This window comes from Pieris napi, chromosome 19, assembly GCF_905475465.1.
Source record: "Pieris napi chromosome 19, ilPieNapi1.2, whole genome shotgun sequence".
Taxonomy (NCBI): domain Eukaryota; kingdom Metazoa; phylum Arthropoda; class Insecta; order Lepidoptera; family Pieridae; genus Pieris; species Pieris napi.
In genome coordinates, this window is record NC_062252.1 from 11343099 (window position 1) to 11356528 (window position 13430).

The 13430-nt window shown below is 34.6% G+C and overlaps 1 protein-coding gene across 1 annotated transcript; it reads left to right on the forward strand.

Annotated features, from left to right (window-relative positions):
• Window positions 1–353: 353 nt before the first annotated feature.
• On the forward strand, window positions 354–1857 carry LOC125059088. The gene is made up of 2 exons (XM_047663288.1): window positions 354–435; window positions 792–1857. Exons 1-2 carry the CDS (start codon window positions 354–356, stop codon window positions 1397–1399), a joined length of 690 nt encoding a protein of 229 aa, XP_047519244.1. The 3' UTR covers window positions 1400–1857.
• The last annotated feature ends 11573 nt before the right edge of the window (window positions 1858–13430 follow it).

A 13430-nucleotide genomic window follows, 5' to 3' on the forward strand; every position in this document is an offset into this window, starting at 1 on the left:
TTGCTATCTAAGTCTTCTTCTCTTAAGTAAGACCCAGGTGAAGAGCGGCGGTCATTAGGACGATTGAATAAATACTTATTACTAATGATTACCACAACGTTGAGTAATTGAGGTTTCTTTATTTCAGTGGTGTCTCAATATGTCTTCCATTTGTTTGGTCCTTTTGCTCTGTGCTCTCGCTAAAGGGTACCCTTCCGAAAGCCCTCATAGTGCAAGTGACGGACATCATCATCATTGGGATCAGGACTTCGCTCCGAGCGGCGCCCCTCAAGCTGCAGGTCGCTCAGGCGATGTCGCTAGAGCTCACGGAGTAGGTGCGAGTGGCGCACCTCATGCTGCACGTCGCGCAGGGGATGAGGTTGAAAATCACAGATTCGGTGCGAGTGGCACCCATCCAGCTGCAGATCGCTCAGGCGATGCCCCTAGAGTATATGGGTATGTTGTGAGTGGTGCACCTCAAGCTGCAGGTCGCGCAGGGGATGAGGTTGAAAGTCACAGATTCGGTGCGAGTGGCACCCATCCAGCTGCAGATCGCTCAGGCGATGCCCCTAGAGTACATGGGTATGTTGCGAGTGGTGCACCTCAAGCTGCAGGTCGCGCAGGGGATGAGGTTGAAAGTCACAGATACGGTGCGAGTGGCACCCATCCAGCTGCAGATCGCTCAGGCGATGCCCCTAGAATACATAGGTATGTTGCGAGTGGTGCACCTCAAGCTGCAAGTCGCGCAGGGGATGAGGATGAAAGTCACAGATCCGGTGTGAGTGGCACCCATCAAGCTGCAGATCGCTCAGGCGATGCTGCTAGAGTACGTGAGTTCGTTGCGAGTGGTGCATCTCAAGTTGCAGGTCGCGCAGGGGATGAGGATGAAAGCCACGGAGAAGGTGCGAGTGGCGCCCCTCAAGCTGCAGCGCGAGAAGGCGATGCCGCTGGGGTACCAGACTCCAAAGCAGAACGCTCCGATGCACAAGATACTCAAAGTGAAGGGAGTGACAACGCATCGAGAGCTAGCCCTTTCTTACTTCAGGAAAGAGGAAGATCTAGGTATAGATACAATAACCGTGGTTACGGAAGAGGTAATTACTACCCATCTTACCCAAAATACCAAGGATATGTACCCCACGGCGGGCGCCACTACTACTTTCCAAGAAATGGGGAAGACGCTGAAGGGAACGAAGCTGTAGCTGGAGACTCTGCTGGATCCAGTCCAAATGCGGCCGCCAGTCGTACCAGCCCAGGAGTAGATGAGGACCCTGGCTGCTGTGGTAATGGAGAAGCTGAACGTGACGGAGGTAGCGGCTATTACAATGGACCAGGAGGTTTCGTTTATGGTGCAGCGTCCAGACATGGCGCCGGGTCAAGCAAGCACGCAGATGCGGAAAACGAGAATCCTAGTGCTTAGGCGCTTAGTATTTTTAAATGTTCCTTTATTATATTATTTATGTATATGTATTTGTTTTTATAGATAACTATCTGATTTTATAAACATTACTGGGTAAATACTTGCTATGTACCACTGCAAACATGCAAAGCGGCAGAATGATATGAGACATGAGACAATTTTAACAATTGGAAAGTGTAATTATTGTGAGTAAAAATGTTTATTAATAATGTCACTAATTGACAATCTTTTAAAGCAATTTCTTATTTCACATTTATTAAATTTCCATTTTCTATTTCAGACATCAAATGTCTCAATGAACCACTACATTCAGGAAATGTCCAAGCAACGAGTAGCCCATATGCACCAAACAGCACCAACGCAACAACAGCTTCAATTTTTTATAATGTATCAGAATTATTGTATTGTATTTATTATGTATAATTTCGTATAATTATTGAATATATGTACTTTATATTTATAACAAATGATTTTTATTACGGATTCATTAGCGTGTATTTCAGTTTTTACCCGACTCCATAGAAACCGAAGGTTATCTATTCATTTGACGGGTTTCCTTTTTCTACATATACATATAGCTAAAAAGTTAGTTAGTTTTTTCGAAAACCAGTGTTCATTCAGATCACCTATAAGTGGCCACGTGACTGTGATGAACGACCAAGGACGTTTAAAAATGATTTCTTAAAGAAAATGGACAGGATATTTCTTTAAGCTCTTGCGCACTTTGTTCATATAACTATACGCTTAAATTAGAACGCGGGGCAAACACATTGGGAAATTTCAGTGATCTGCGAGTATTGCGAGTATTGCGTCATCGGGAATCGAACGCTGGACCATAAATGATACAGATCTGCAGCGAATAGGTCACATCGCACAGGATTATGATAAGTCGCTTATAAGTCAACGGTTTCTTAACCTATATCGTTAAATCAAACGCTTTAAGATTCAAGATAAATAGAGGCCTGCATTATTAGATATTTATATATATGGGTAACACTGAAAATGTTTAGAACTAGCCAGATTGCTAGAGATCACTTTTTTTTTAATTTAAATTTTAGAACTCTTTGGTAACCTAATGGAGTAGGTACATATATTGAATTAATGCAATGTTGAGTAAGCCCACAGCGAAAGTCTAGAAAATTTTCTCGCGTTATATTCATTTTCACGTGTAACAAGAGTTTTAGATTTGCCGCCAATTCACAAAAACAAATGACAAATGAATGCAATTTACTACATAAGTTTACCTAAGAGTTCTAAAATTGAAATTCAAAAAAGTTTTCACTAGCAATGTTTCTAACTGGCCAGTTCTAAACATGTCCAGTGTTACCCACGTAAATATAAGAGTTATAACTTTTAAATATTCAAGTACTAATTTTATTAATACAGCATACTTTTGACTATGTTTCAGAAAGATCATATCTACAATTTCTTTATTAGGAAGGAATTTTCCTTTTTATAATTATAATAATTCCTTTATTAAACCATGATTTATGTATGTATATACTTTATACGTTTTTAATTATTTAGCATATACATTAACATACATTTAATTTAAGTACATTTCATAGTTCTAGCGATATTTACGTATATCTCAGAAAATCTCTCTTTGTCGACTTAAATATACCATAATACAACACTTTTTATATGTTATATTACATTTATTTAATATCTTTAAATATAGCTAGCAGAGTTCCATGTAGATAAGTATATTGGTATCATAGAAAACATTTCAGCAGATAAGAAATCATTGATTCTAGCTCAAAAATTCACGTTGGCACGGCTTAGTCATATAAACAAAATTCTATGCCCCCTTCTAATAACAAAATTTAAGTAAATACTTAACATATAATAATATAGTAATAATTAAATAAACGTTTAAAAAATAAATTAGCTTTGTCTAAGTGAATATGATGCGCTATGTATGTAATTAAGACTAAGAGTTGTGAGTGCAAATTAAAAACAGCCTCTAAAAAATTTTTCCCAGGCTTTCCCGAGAATTTTCACACCTCAAAGTTTGAACCGTGTCGGATCATCGTGGGAGCCGCACCGTGACCAACACGACACGTGACTTGATGAGTATTGATGAACATAGCGAGGCCCCTTACCCCTGCATACAGTATATTCATATTTTTCATTATAATGAGATTCATTAGGCAGACGTGTAATATGGGCAAGTTTTGAATGACCTTATATTATTCGAATTATTAGAACTAATATTCAATCAAGTTTATGTGGACCAAATTCATAAAATAGGCTTCAATCGACTAATCATAAAAAATATGTTATTAAAATATGTGTCGTTCCAGCAATTTTGGAGCCAACAGGCATCGCAAGAGACGATGGCATGTGGCCGGATGGGATGTCGTAGATCCCATGGAAATTGGAACAGGCTTTGGTATGGGATGCTACTTGTGTGGACACGTTTGCCCCGACTCACCTCCCTCGGACAAGCAAAAAAACCGGGGCGGCCGCAGACGAGGCAGAAAATAATAACCGGCACAAATATAAGAGTCTTTCCCTCATCTTTGATTTTTGTTCCCTTTGGAGTAGAGACTTTTGGGCCGTGGGGTTCAAGTGCATAGGCGCTAATGAAAGACTTCAGTTAGACTGGTAAATAGTATCGGTGTCCCTAGAGCTTGAGCTTTCCTGGCTCAACGAATCGCCATCGCAATACAGCGAGGAAATGCTGCCAGCGTTAAAGGTACACTGGCACAGGGGCCGAACTTTTTAAATATGTTTTAACTTTACTTATAATTGTTTTTATTATTACGTAGTAGGTTAAGTAAATTGTAAATACTGTATACTTGATTGTAATAAATAATGATATTGATGAACTTTTATGCATGAAAAGCTTTTTAAATGTCAGGAATAAATGGAAGGTAGCATCATATTAATACACTTGTTAGTTAATACTCCAAATTGATTACAATAATTCGTAGAGTATAAGGAAAAGGGGTATAATATCATTACTACATAAAACAACAGTTTTATGACAATGATGAACCTGTTAAAGCAGAGTTGGGCCATCAAGGGAGTAGTCATTAAATGGCACGTGGTATGTACGTAACATAGTTCCATTTGGGCAGCTTTTAAGGAAATTGTCTGAGGTGCGCCCCTTTACCGGCATTTACAGTCGTGGACATTTACATTGACATGGTTTATTTATTTAAATCATAAGCTGTGTTAAGCTTATCTAAACACTTATTAGTACGTAAATGAAAGCTACTTGCCTATGAGGAAAACCTATTATTTATTCTAGTAATAGTTAAACATTAAATTTTATTTAATTTTCCGTAAGATTAATTTTTATATTTCAATTCAATATATCTTTATTATTATTAGCAATGCTTAGAATTTTATTTTCTAACAAGAGCAATCAGAAAACTAAAAAGGTTACTAAAAATGCTGCATAAGAATATGTCAGAGCAATGACGCTGGTAATTACTATAGATCTAGCAACATTGAAAAAGTCTTAGATCTTGTAATATTGGAAAATCGAATAGACCACATGTATTAACGGTTATAAACTGATTAAAGTTTACGACGAAGTTAGACGTTATTAATTTACGAGCTCCGTGGACATATAATGACCATGAAAGCTGATAACAACGCCTTTGCTCCTACGAGTACAATGTACATATATAATTGTGAAATTAGTTTTGTGCTAGATTCTAGGTCTTTAGTTCTTTAAATATTTTTTTTAACATGAAAATTCTAAATTAACGTTCTAAATTATTAACCGGTGAGTGTACAACAATCACAGCACTAATGCAGCTCCCTCGTGACTCGTAATTTTGTTAAAATATACATTTTGTAACGGAATATTGTTTTAATGTCGGTTCATCGAAGTTTTTGGGACGAGGTGTAATTTACTCAGTCACGACTTATGTATTATGTACATATATATTTTGACATAGATAATAAATAGCAAACCCGAATATTCCGCTATTATTTTTTAAGACATAAATCTAAAACTCACGTTTATATGACTTATATTTGAGAAAAAAAAAACGAATTCCACTTTTTTACGTTACCCAATTTTTTTTACAGTAAATGTTACGTCCTGAGTATATACCTCTATATATCTGTGATTCAAATCGATTTGATGAAAAAGGCACAAATGTTAGTCGTTATTATTATGGTAAGCATAAAATAAAATTTAATACAGAAATAATGGAAAATGTAACACTGATGTTGCTTGGCCTTTTAGTGCATCCACAAATAGTTAACACAAACTATATTTGTATTTGCACTGAAAAAAATGCAAAATTATGATTGGCAAAAATCTAACAATTGCGTCGAACCAAGCGTTATAACCAAGCCAAAAAGGAGAATAAGAAACATGTCAAAATAAATGCATTACCATTACCAAATTTAATTAAAAAAAGTATACATTACGAACATCTACATTTAACTTTGAATGACGTTCTGAAATACACAACCTTCAGAAAATTCATTACAAAAACTCTATTCAGTTATACTTATAAATATCAATTTAAGAAGGCTATAAATATAAAGAGGAGTAAAAGAAGGACTAAGGCCAGTGTTGGCTGCAGAGTGCTACTCTCATCCCTGAAGACGTAGGTTCGATCCCCGGCTTTGGACTTTCAGTCTATGTGCGCATTTAACATTCGCTGGAACGGTGAAGGAACCCGGCTTGCCTTAGAACTAAAAAGTCGACGGCGTGTGTAAGGCACAGGAGGCTATGATCACCTACTTGCTTATTAGATTGACAAATGATCATGAAACAGATACATAAATCTAGACGTACAAAGGTAGTACAGCCGAGCCACTGATTTAATTTTTTATTAGGTCTAGGCTTTATATTTATTGTTAAACGAAATTTACGGCCGCCTATGTGTTATTTTATGTGGTTTACTATTAATAATAAATATTATTTATAAATAACACTATTAAAACGCGTTAATTCGTTTCTTCCTCTAAAGCATTATATATCCACAGAACGTTGATAAAATATCACTAACTAGTTCCTAAACCCTAAATTCTCAGTCTACATATCACAACAAATGCAATAAAAAAGTAAAAGCAATAAGATTATTATGCGGCGTAGTACAAAAGTAATACCAACACGGTAGGTACCCCGGCCATAAATAACGGGCTCAAATAAATGTCTGCACGTATGTATGTAAGTGTTGTAGCGGAAGGAATAGTAACCATTACATAGAAATACTTTTAGCGAACAATAGAATTAGTAACAGAATTTTAAATTAACTTTTCCCGTCTTAAATAAAAATAGTCACAACAATGATACATTTAATTCTATACATTCATTTGTTTATATGTACTCTGCGGTATTTTTATTGCAATTAAAAAAATAGACAAACAAATACCACAACATTTTATAGGCCGACATTGTAGCATACAAAAGCTCTTGTCATTGCCAAGAAATAGTATTGTATTCGAATAAGAAATAGTCTTGTTAGAGATTATTCTGTTAATCACTTTATACTTGTTTTAACAACAAAAACTTTTTAATGTCTAAAATTTTACATTTAGAAGTCTATAACTCTATATATTACATTAAGCCATTGTTAAACAGATTTAGATCTAGATTTAGAAGAGTGATATTATTTTAATTATATATCATATACAAAAATAATTCCTTGGTTGTGATGGGCTTTGGTATGGGATGCTGCTTGTGTGGAAAAAAGCTGGCAAGGCCGCAGAGAAGGCGGAAAATAATAAAAATAATTTACAACAAATAATTTCAAAAATTTCCTCCTGTTTTATTTCCTTTGGAGTAAATTAAAGATTCAACTTGTAGACAATACCTATGAACTCAGAGCTGGTGCTTTCCTCGCTCGTCGAATAAATATCGAAATACAGAGAGGAAATGCTGCCAGTATTATTGGTACACTGCCACAAGGACCAAACCTTTTTTAATTTATTTAGGGATCTATTTAATTATAATTGTTTCTAGGTAGGGCAAAACTGTAAAAAAAATATTCTACTATTACATCACCAAATTATTACTAATATTTGAATTTGAAAATGTTAGTTGTAGAAGAAAAAAATCGTGTTAACATCTCATTGTTGTGTTTCCGTACATGTACACAGTTTTTACGCTGTGAATATAGCTATGGGAATAAGAAAGATATACTTACTAATAAGAGAGATAGTTTTACATACTTAGTTTAATAATGTACGGTGGTACGGTACGGTTGGTCGATAATAAAGAAGTTTCTTTAGGAGCGAAAAATGTAGTTCACATAGTTTTTCCACTTTGATTTAAGTTAGCTTTCTGTGTCGCTCTAGTTTATTTTTTTTATTTTTTATTGTAGCATATAACAAATTTAAGTATTATTACTGTACTACATACTGTACATGTACATATGAAGGACAATTAAGTATATCTTGTATCAGTGTGCTCATCTAATAATGTTGCAATATGTTGTGTGTATTCAAAACAAACTACCTATTTTGAGCTTGATACTGCAACGAGAAAATCTGTGTCCATTTATTCCAGTTGCTTTAATTTTCTTATGTATTTCAAGATTTTAATACGTTCTTAAAAATATTTAAGTTTATCTTGTGTGGCGTGCACAATGGTGCTATTTTTGAGTCGCATTTTTTAAATTGTCAAATACACTTATATTTTTTACTTACAAACTGTGGTTTTCAACACATAGATTATACTTAATATGATAATTTAATTAATGTTAAGTAGTTATAATAACAGAGACGGAGGGTGCGGTAATCTTATAATGCAACTATAAGCCGATATGTTTGATGTGGCCCTCACATGAAGGGACGGACTCACTTTTTTCAGTATTACGTAAAAAAGGTAAATAGCTAAAGGATTATAGAAAGAACCTTATCAACTCTCAAAGATTATTTTTAATTATATCTAAATTAGAACATTATAAGAAGTTGAGATTAATAAACGTTCTGGGATTATATTAGTGTTTATGGACTTATGATTTTTGATATATAATTAAGAATTTAAGTTTATTTCGTAAACAGAATCTTAGAAGTATTCTATGATTCATTTAAATACAAGTTTAAAATCCTGTAATCCATAAATGGGAAATGTGGCAGACACATCAGATTATTCTAAGGCCAGTAAGTACCAACTTCAACCAACTCTACCTTAAATAAATGTTACGCGAATCAAACCTGGGACATCCTATGTATATGTCATATATGTATTCCCACGAGAATGTAAGTGCGTGCTCCTATTTCACCATGCCTCCTGCTGATAGACTTTAATTTATTTTATTATTATTAATTACTTAAGATGTCATGTGGAACATGGTGTAAAGGTTGCAGCTCCTTTCAAACATAGTGTAAAACAAAATGCTTGGCGATTAAAAAGTGTGCCAGAGAGTTTATTGCCAGTTCTTCTCTTCCGTTCTACGCCCTTGATTTGAGAACTGGCAGTAAATGTAAAGTTAGAAGCATTTAATGTATATTTCTTTTTTGACGTTCATAAGTGTACATTGTGTTTCCTATATGAATAAATGATTTTTTACTTGACTTTTATGCATAAAACAGAAATCCCTTTATAATTCTAATACTGCTACTACTAGATAATTTATTGAAATAGCGCAATCAATAAATGATATGCTAATCGCCTAGGTGTCCTAAAACCCTAGGCAACAATCGAGTCCGTCCCTGCATTGTTTACAAGCAATTTCCCTAATGCACAAGATAGCGTTGCAACCGCACAGTAGTGCATACTGTAGGCGCTACGGCGCACATGGCCGGCTATGAAATATTCATGACTTGGTTATTGAAATTATTTGACGGCACTATGCAATACTTACTTTTGGGAAAGGCAATTCTTGAGTATGTATTAAGTGTAGAGTCAATAAGTAATAGCTAATAGCTAGCTTATAGCTAATAAAGGCAATAGCCTTTAATGATTGTAGAAACAATTTTTCAATGTGATTTTCTTTCAAAAATAATTTTAAAAGTTTTAATAGGTACGCTTTTCTTCTTTTGTTGTCATAGTTTTGCACCGTATAGGTATAGCCTTTATATTATTTTTCATTGATTGCGTGATTGACCTATCCGCGTCAATGCTTAATATGTGAGTACTTAATACTTTGTGCCTATTTTAGTATATAGACTAAGAACTATAAAGAGACCGAGTTTGTATCGACATTTCTTCTCAGGGCAGTCAGTTAGGAAATGTCGACTTCATCTAGCTTAGGAAGACATTGTAAAAGTGATTTATATAGACCTACTTGCAAGAAAAAAAAAAGAAAAAAAAAGAGTAATAATAAAAATAATTAAATAATAAATAAAATGAAAATCAAAACAAATTTAAAAAGTTTGGTCCCTGTGGCAGTGTACCTTTAACGCTGGCAGCTTTCCCTCGCTGTATTGCGATACTTATTCGTTTTTATTTATTTTAGTATATCAGCTTTATTCTAGTAGACCACAAGCCCATGAACAAAAAATACCTGTGAAATGACCCAACCTGAATTACGCTTAGAAGGCTGTTACTATATCTGAAAATAGCTCTGAGCACTATGCCGTCATTTCTGAGCGGTACATGTGAGTACGTGAGTGATTGGACTTTCTCATGTACAATGGGGGAATTTCGACTAATTATTAATGTACGGCTTTGTTATAAGTGTATAGATGATTAAAAATAAATGTCGAAAAACCTAGTGCCGTACAAAAGTGATGGTGCCGGAAGTCGGTGCAAATTTTTAATTCGACGACAGTTGCAGAAGCAATATAGGTCATTTATTACTGTACGGCATTTGTGTGATTCCTTTTGGACACATATACAGATACTTTACCCGTAAACGCCGTACATATTCCCAGCGGACCGGTCGAAAGCCAAGGGTCGCAACATATGTCTGATTAGCATATAGGTGATGATGATATGAATCAACATAAAATTAAATGATCTTGAGAGTACTTCACAAATAGATAACATTTTCCAGCATGCCGTACATTTTTTGTGGAACACATAGGTGTATGGGGTAAATTACTTTTCTCAGAAAAGAGTCATTTTCCGGTGACTTTTATCTGTACGGCAATAACACAGGTTATTAATACTTTAGACAATCTTCAATAAAAGATAAATGCCGTACACTTTCGATAGTCCGCTACCACCGCCTACCAATACAGGGCGTCCCAAAGTTATGGGAAATGAAGGGAAAGTACCTTAAATATCGTAGATAGGGTATTTCACTAAAAGAAGACTTTATGTTATTTTTAAAAGTTATTAATTCTGCATTCAAAGATTTTTTAAAAATTACTTGCCTCGTCTGGGAATCGAACTGACTTAAATGTAAAAAAAAACACCCCTACTTTTATGATGCCAATCGAAAGAATGGCCAAAAACTAATAACTCTTCTTAAGTAACATAGTATTTTAAAAGAAAGGAACAGCGTGAATATATCTTTTTAATCAAATTAAAAACATTATCTATCGTATTCGGCCTAAAAAAATCCCCTACGAGTCTGTTACTTTAGAAAAGTTATGAGGTTTTGGCCATTCTTTCGATTGGCATCATAAAAGTAGGGGTGTTTTTTTTTTAATTTAAGCCGGTTCGATTTCCAGACGAGGCAAGTAGTTTTAAAAAAATCTTTGAATGCAGAATTACTAACTTTTATAAATACCATAAAGTCTTCTTTTAGTAAAATACCCTATCTGCGATATTTAAGGTACTTTCCCTTCATGTCTCATAACTTTGGGACGCCCTGTATTATATATATTTTTGTTAAAAATATTTTTTCTTTACCTCTCTCTGCTGGTACGATAAGGCTGTAAATATACTTTACAGCCTTATGGTAGTATACTCAGATATGTACAGTTATTAATGACCTTAAGGGACACCTCAAACGTCGTCGAAGTTTTTATCAGCTGTAAAGAATAATCTGGAGTAAAATGTACGGCATCTGGTTTTTTTTGTTTATTTATATTTGTTACATATAAAATAACAATAATCTTTGAAAATATTACTCCCCATATTACTCTAGGAGCATTTGAAAAGTCATCTAAATTTCGGAAATTTCATATATTTTTTATCATAATATTTTTATTTGTTACCATTTATAATGAACGGCTATAATGTACAACGGTAATATTTAGTAACATTATGTAAAAAAACAAGTTGCCGTACATTATTCTCTGATCTTACAGCAGTAAGAACTTGGTAAATCCTGAAATTTCGATAAATATTTAATTACACAAATATTAACTATAATATTTGGACGGCATAATTATAAAACATAATTGTCCGTGTTAAATAATATTTTGAACATGTTGCCGTACATTTTACAATGACCTTAGGGTATATGGGTGTAGGGGTAGGGTTCCGACCCTTGGCTTTCGACCGCTCCGCTGGAAATATGTACGGCGTTTACGGGTAAAGTATCTGTATATGTGTCCAAAAGGAATGACACAAATGCCGTACAGTAATAAATGACCTATATTGCTCCTGCAACTGTCGTCGAATTAAAAATTTGCACCGACTTCCGGCACCATCACTTTTGTACGGCACTAGGTTTTTCGACATTTATTTTTAATCATCTATACACTTATAACAAAGCCGTACATTAATAATTAGTCGAAATTCCCCCATTGTACATGAGAAAGTCCAATCACTCACGTACTCACATGTACCGCTCAGAAATGACGGCATAGTGCTCAGAGCTATTTTCAGATATAGTAACAGCCTTCTAAGCGTAATTCAGGTTGGGTCATTTCACAGGTATTTTTTGTTCATGGGCTTGTGGTATATAGGAGTAGGTACATGGTCTTCATATATAATTATTTAACTAATGTATACAAAATATTGTTTTTTGTAAAACCTATTTTAAAAGAGTAAGTGTGGAGTTTCTTGCCCATTCTTCTCCACACGAAACTTTCGGAAGGGGCAACTAGTATCATCTTTATATTTTATTTGACGTTCAAAAGTGCCATTTTAGGTGGTCTAATTGGAAAAAAAATGATTTGACTATTGACTATTCATTTATTACACTTCTCATTATATATTGTAAGATCTTTTCTATCTTAATTCTTTATGTAATGAATTGTCACTCAATAAATATTATCTTAACAAAGAAAAACTTAAGAAAAGTGTGAAAATAGTTTTCTAAGAAACTTTGATATTTCAACACTGGCACCGTATTGCATAAACTAAAACCAACTATATCCGATTGGACATAAAATTACAACTTTACATTTGTGTGGGCGCAATGACAGATTGCTTTAAGCCCCAGGTTCGATTCCCTGTTTGCACATATCATTACCACCTATTAACACCCCACACTTTGCTAATCGAATAATTTATCTTGATTAAAAATATTTTGATTTTGACATTGGTCGCCTTATGGCTAAAAGATTAAAAGTCGTGTTCTTTTTTGTTGTTAGTTATTTTTTTCATTTAAGAAACATTTCCACTAATATACTGATGTTTGTTAAATCTGATTGATTATATTTACTTAGATGCTGTATTCAACTGTCGTCCCACAACTAAGTGTTTTATAGGAGTTCTTTCGCGCGCAATCAGCTACACACTGAAGTATTTCCAAACCAATTCGACAAGGGTTCAAGAAAAAAGAGGACCTATACTTAAAAGGCCGGCAACGCACTCGCGAGGCCTCTGCCATTGATAGTGTCCATGAGCGATATCACTCAACATCAGACGAGCCTCGTGCCCGTTTGCCTGTTCCTGCCTGAAAAAAAAATCAAATTCAATTATTAATCTCTAGTATTCACTCAACCCCAATACCGAAAACAATGTTTGTATCTAAACGACGAAAAAAACATCTTCACAGCCGGAAATTTGACAAATAATTTACCATATAAAAACCGCCCAAAAACATTTACAAGTACGGAATAATATTGGCGAAACTTCCGCCATTGTTATTGCAATATGGCGACTTGACACGTGACTCTATTGTTAAAGTAAAAAGCTTTAACTGGCACAACAGCAGACAGCTTCAGAAGTAAAACCTTAAAAATTACAATACAGTGAAGAAATATTCGCTTTGAAATGCTTAATTGACGGCATCTGCAGTTCATACAAATTTTTAACCTTGGA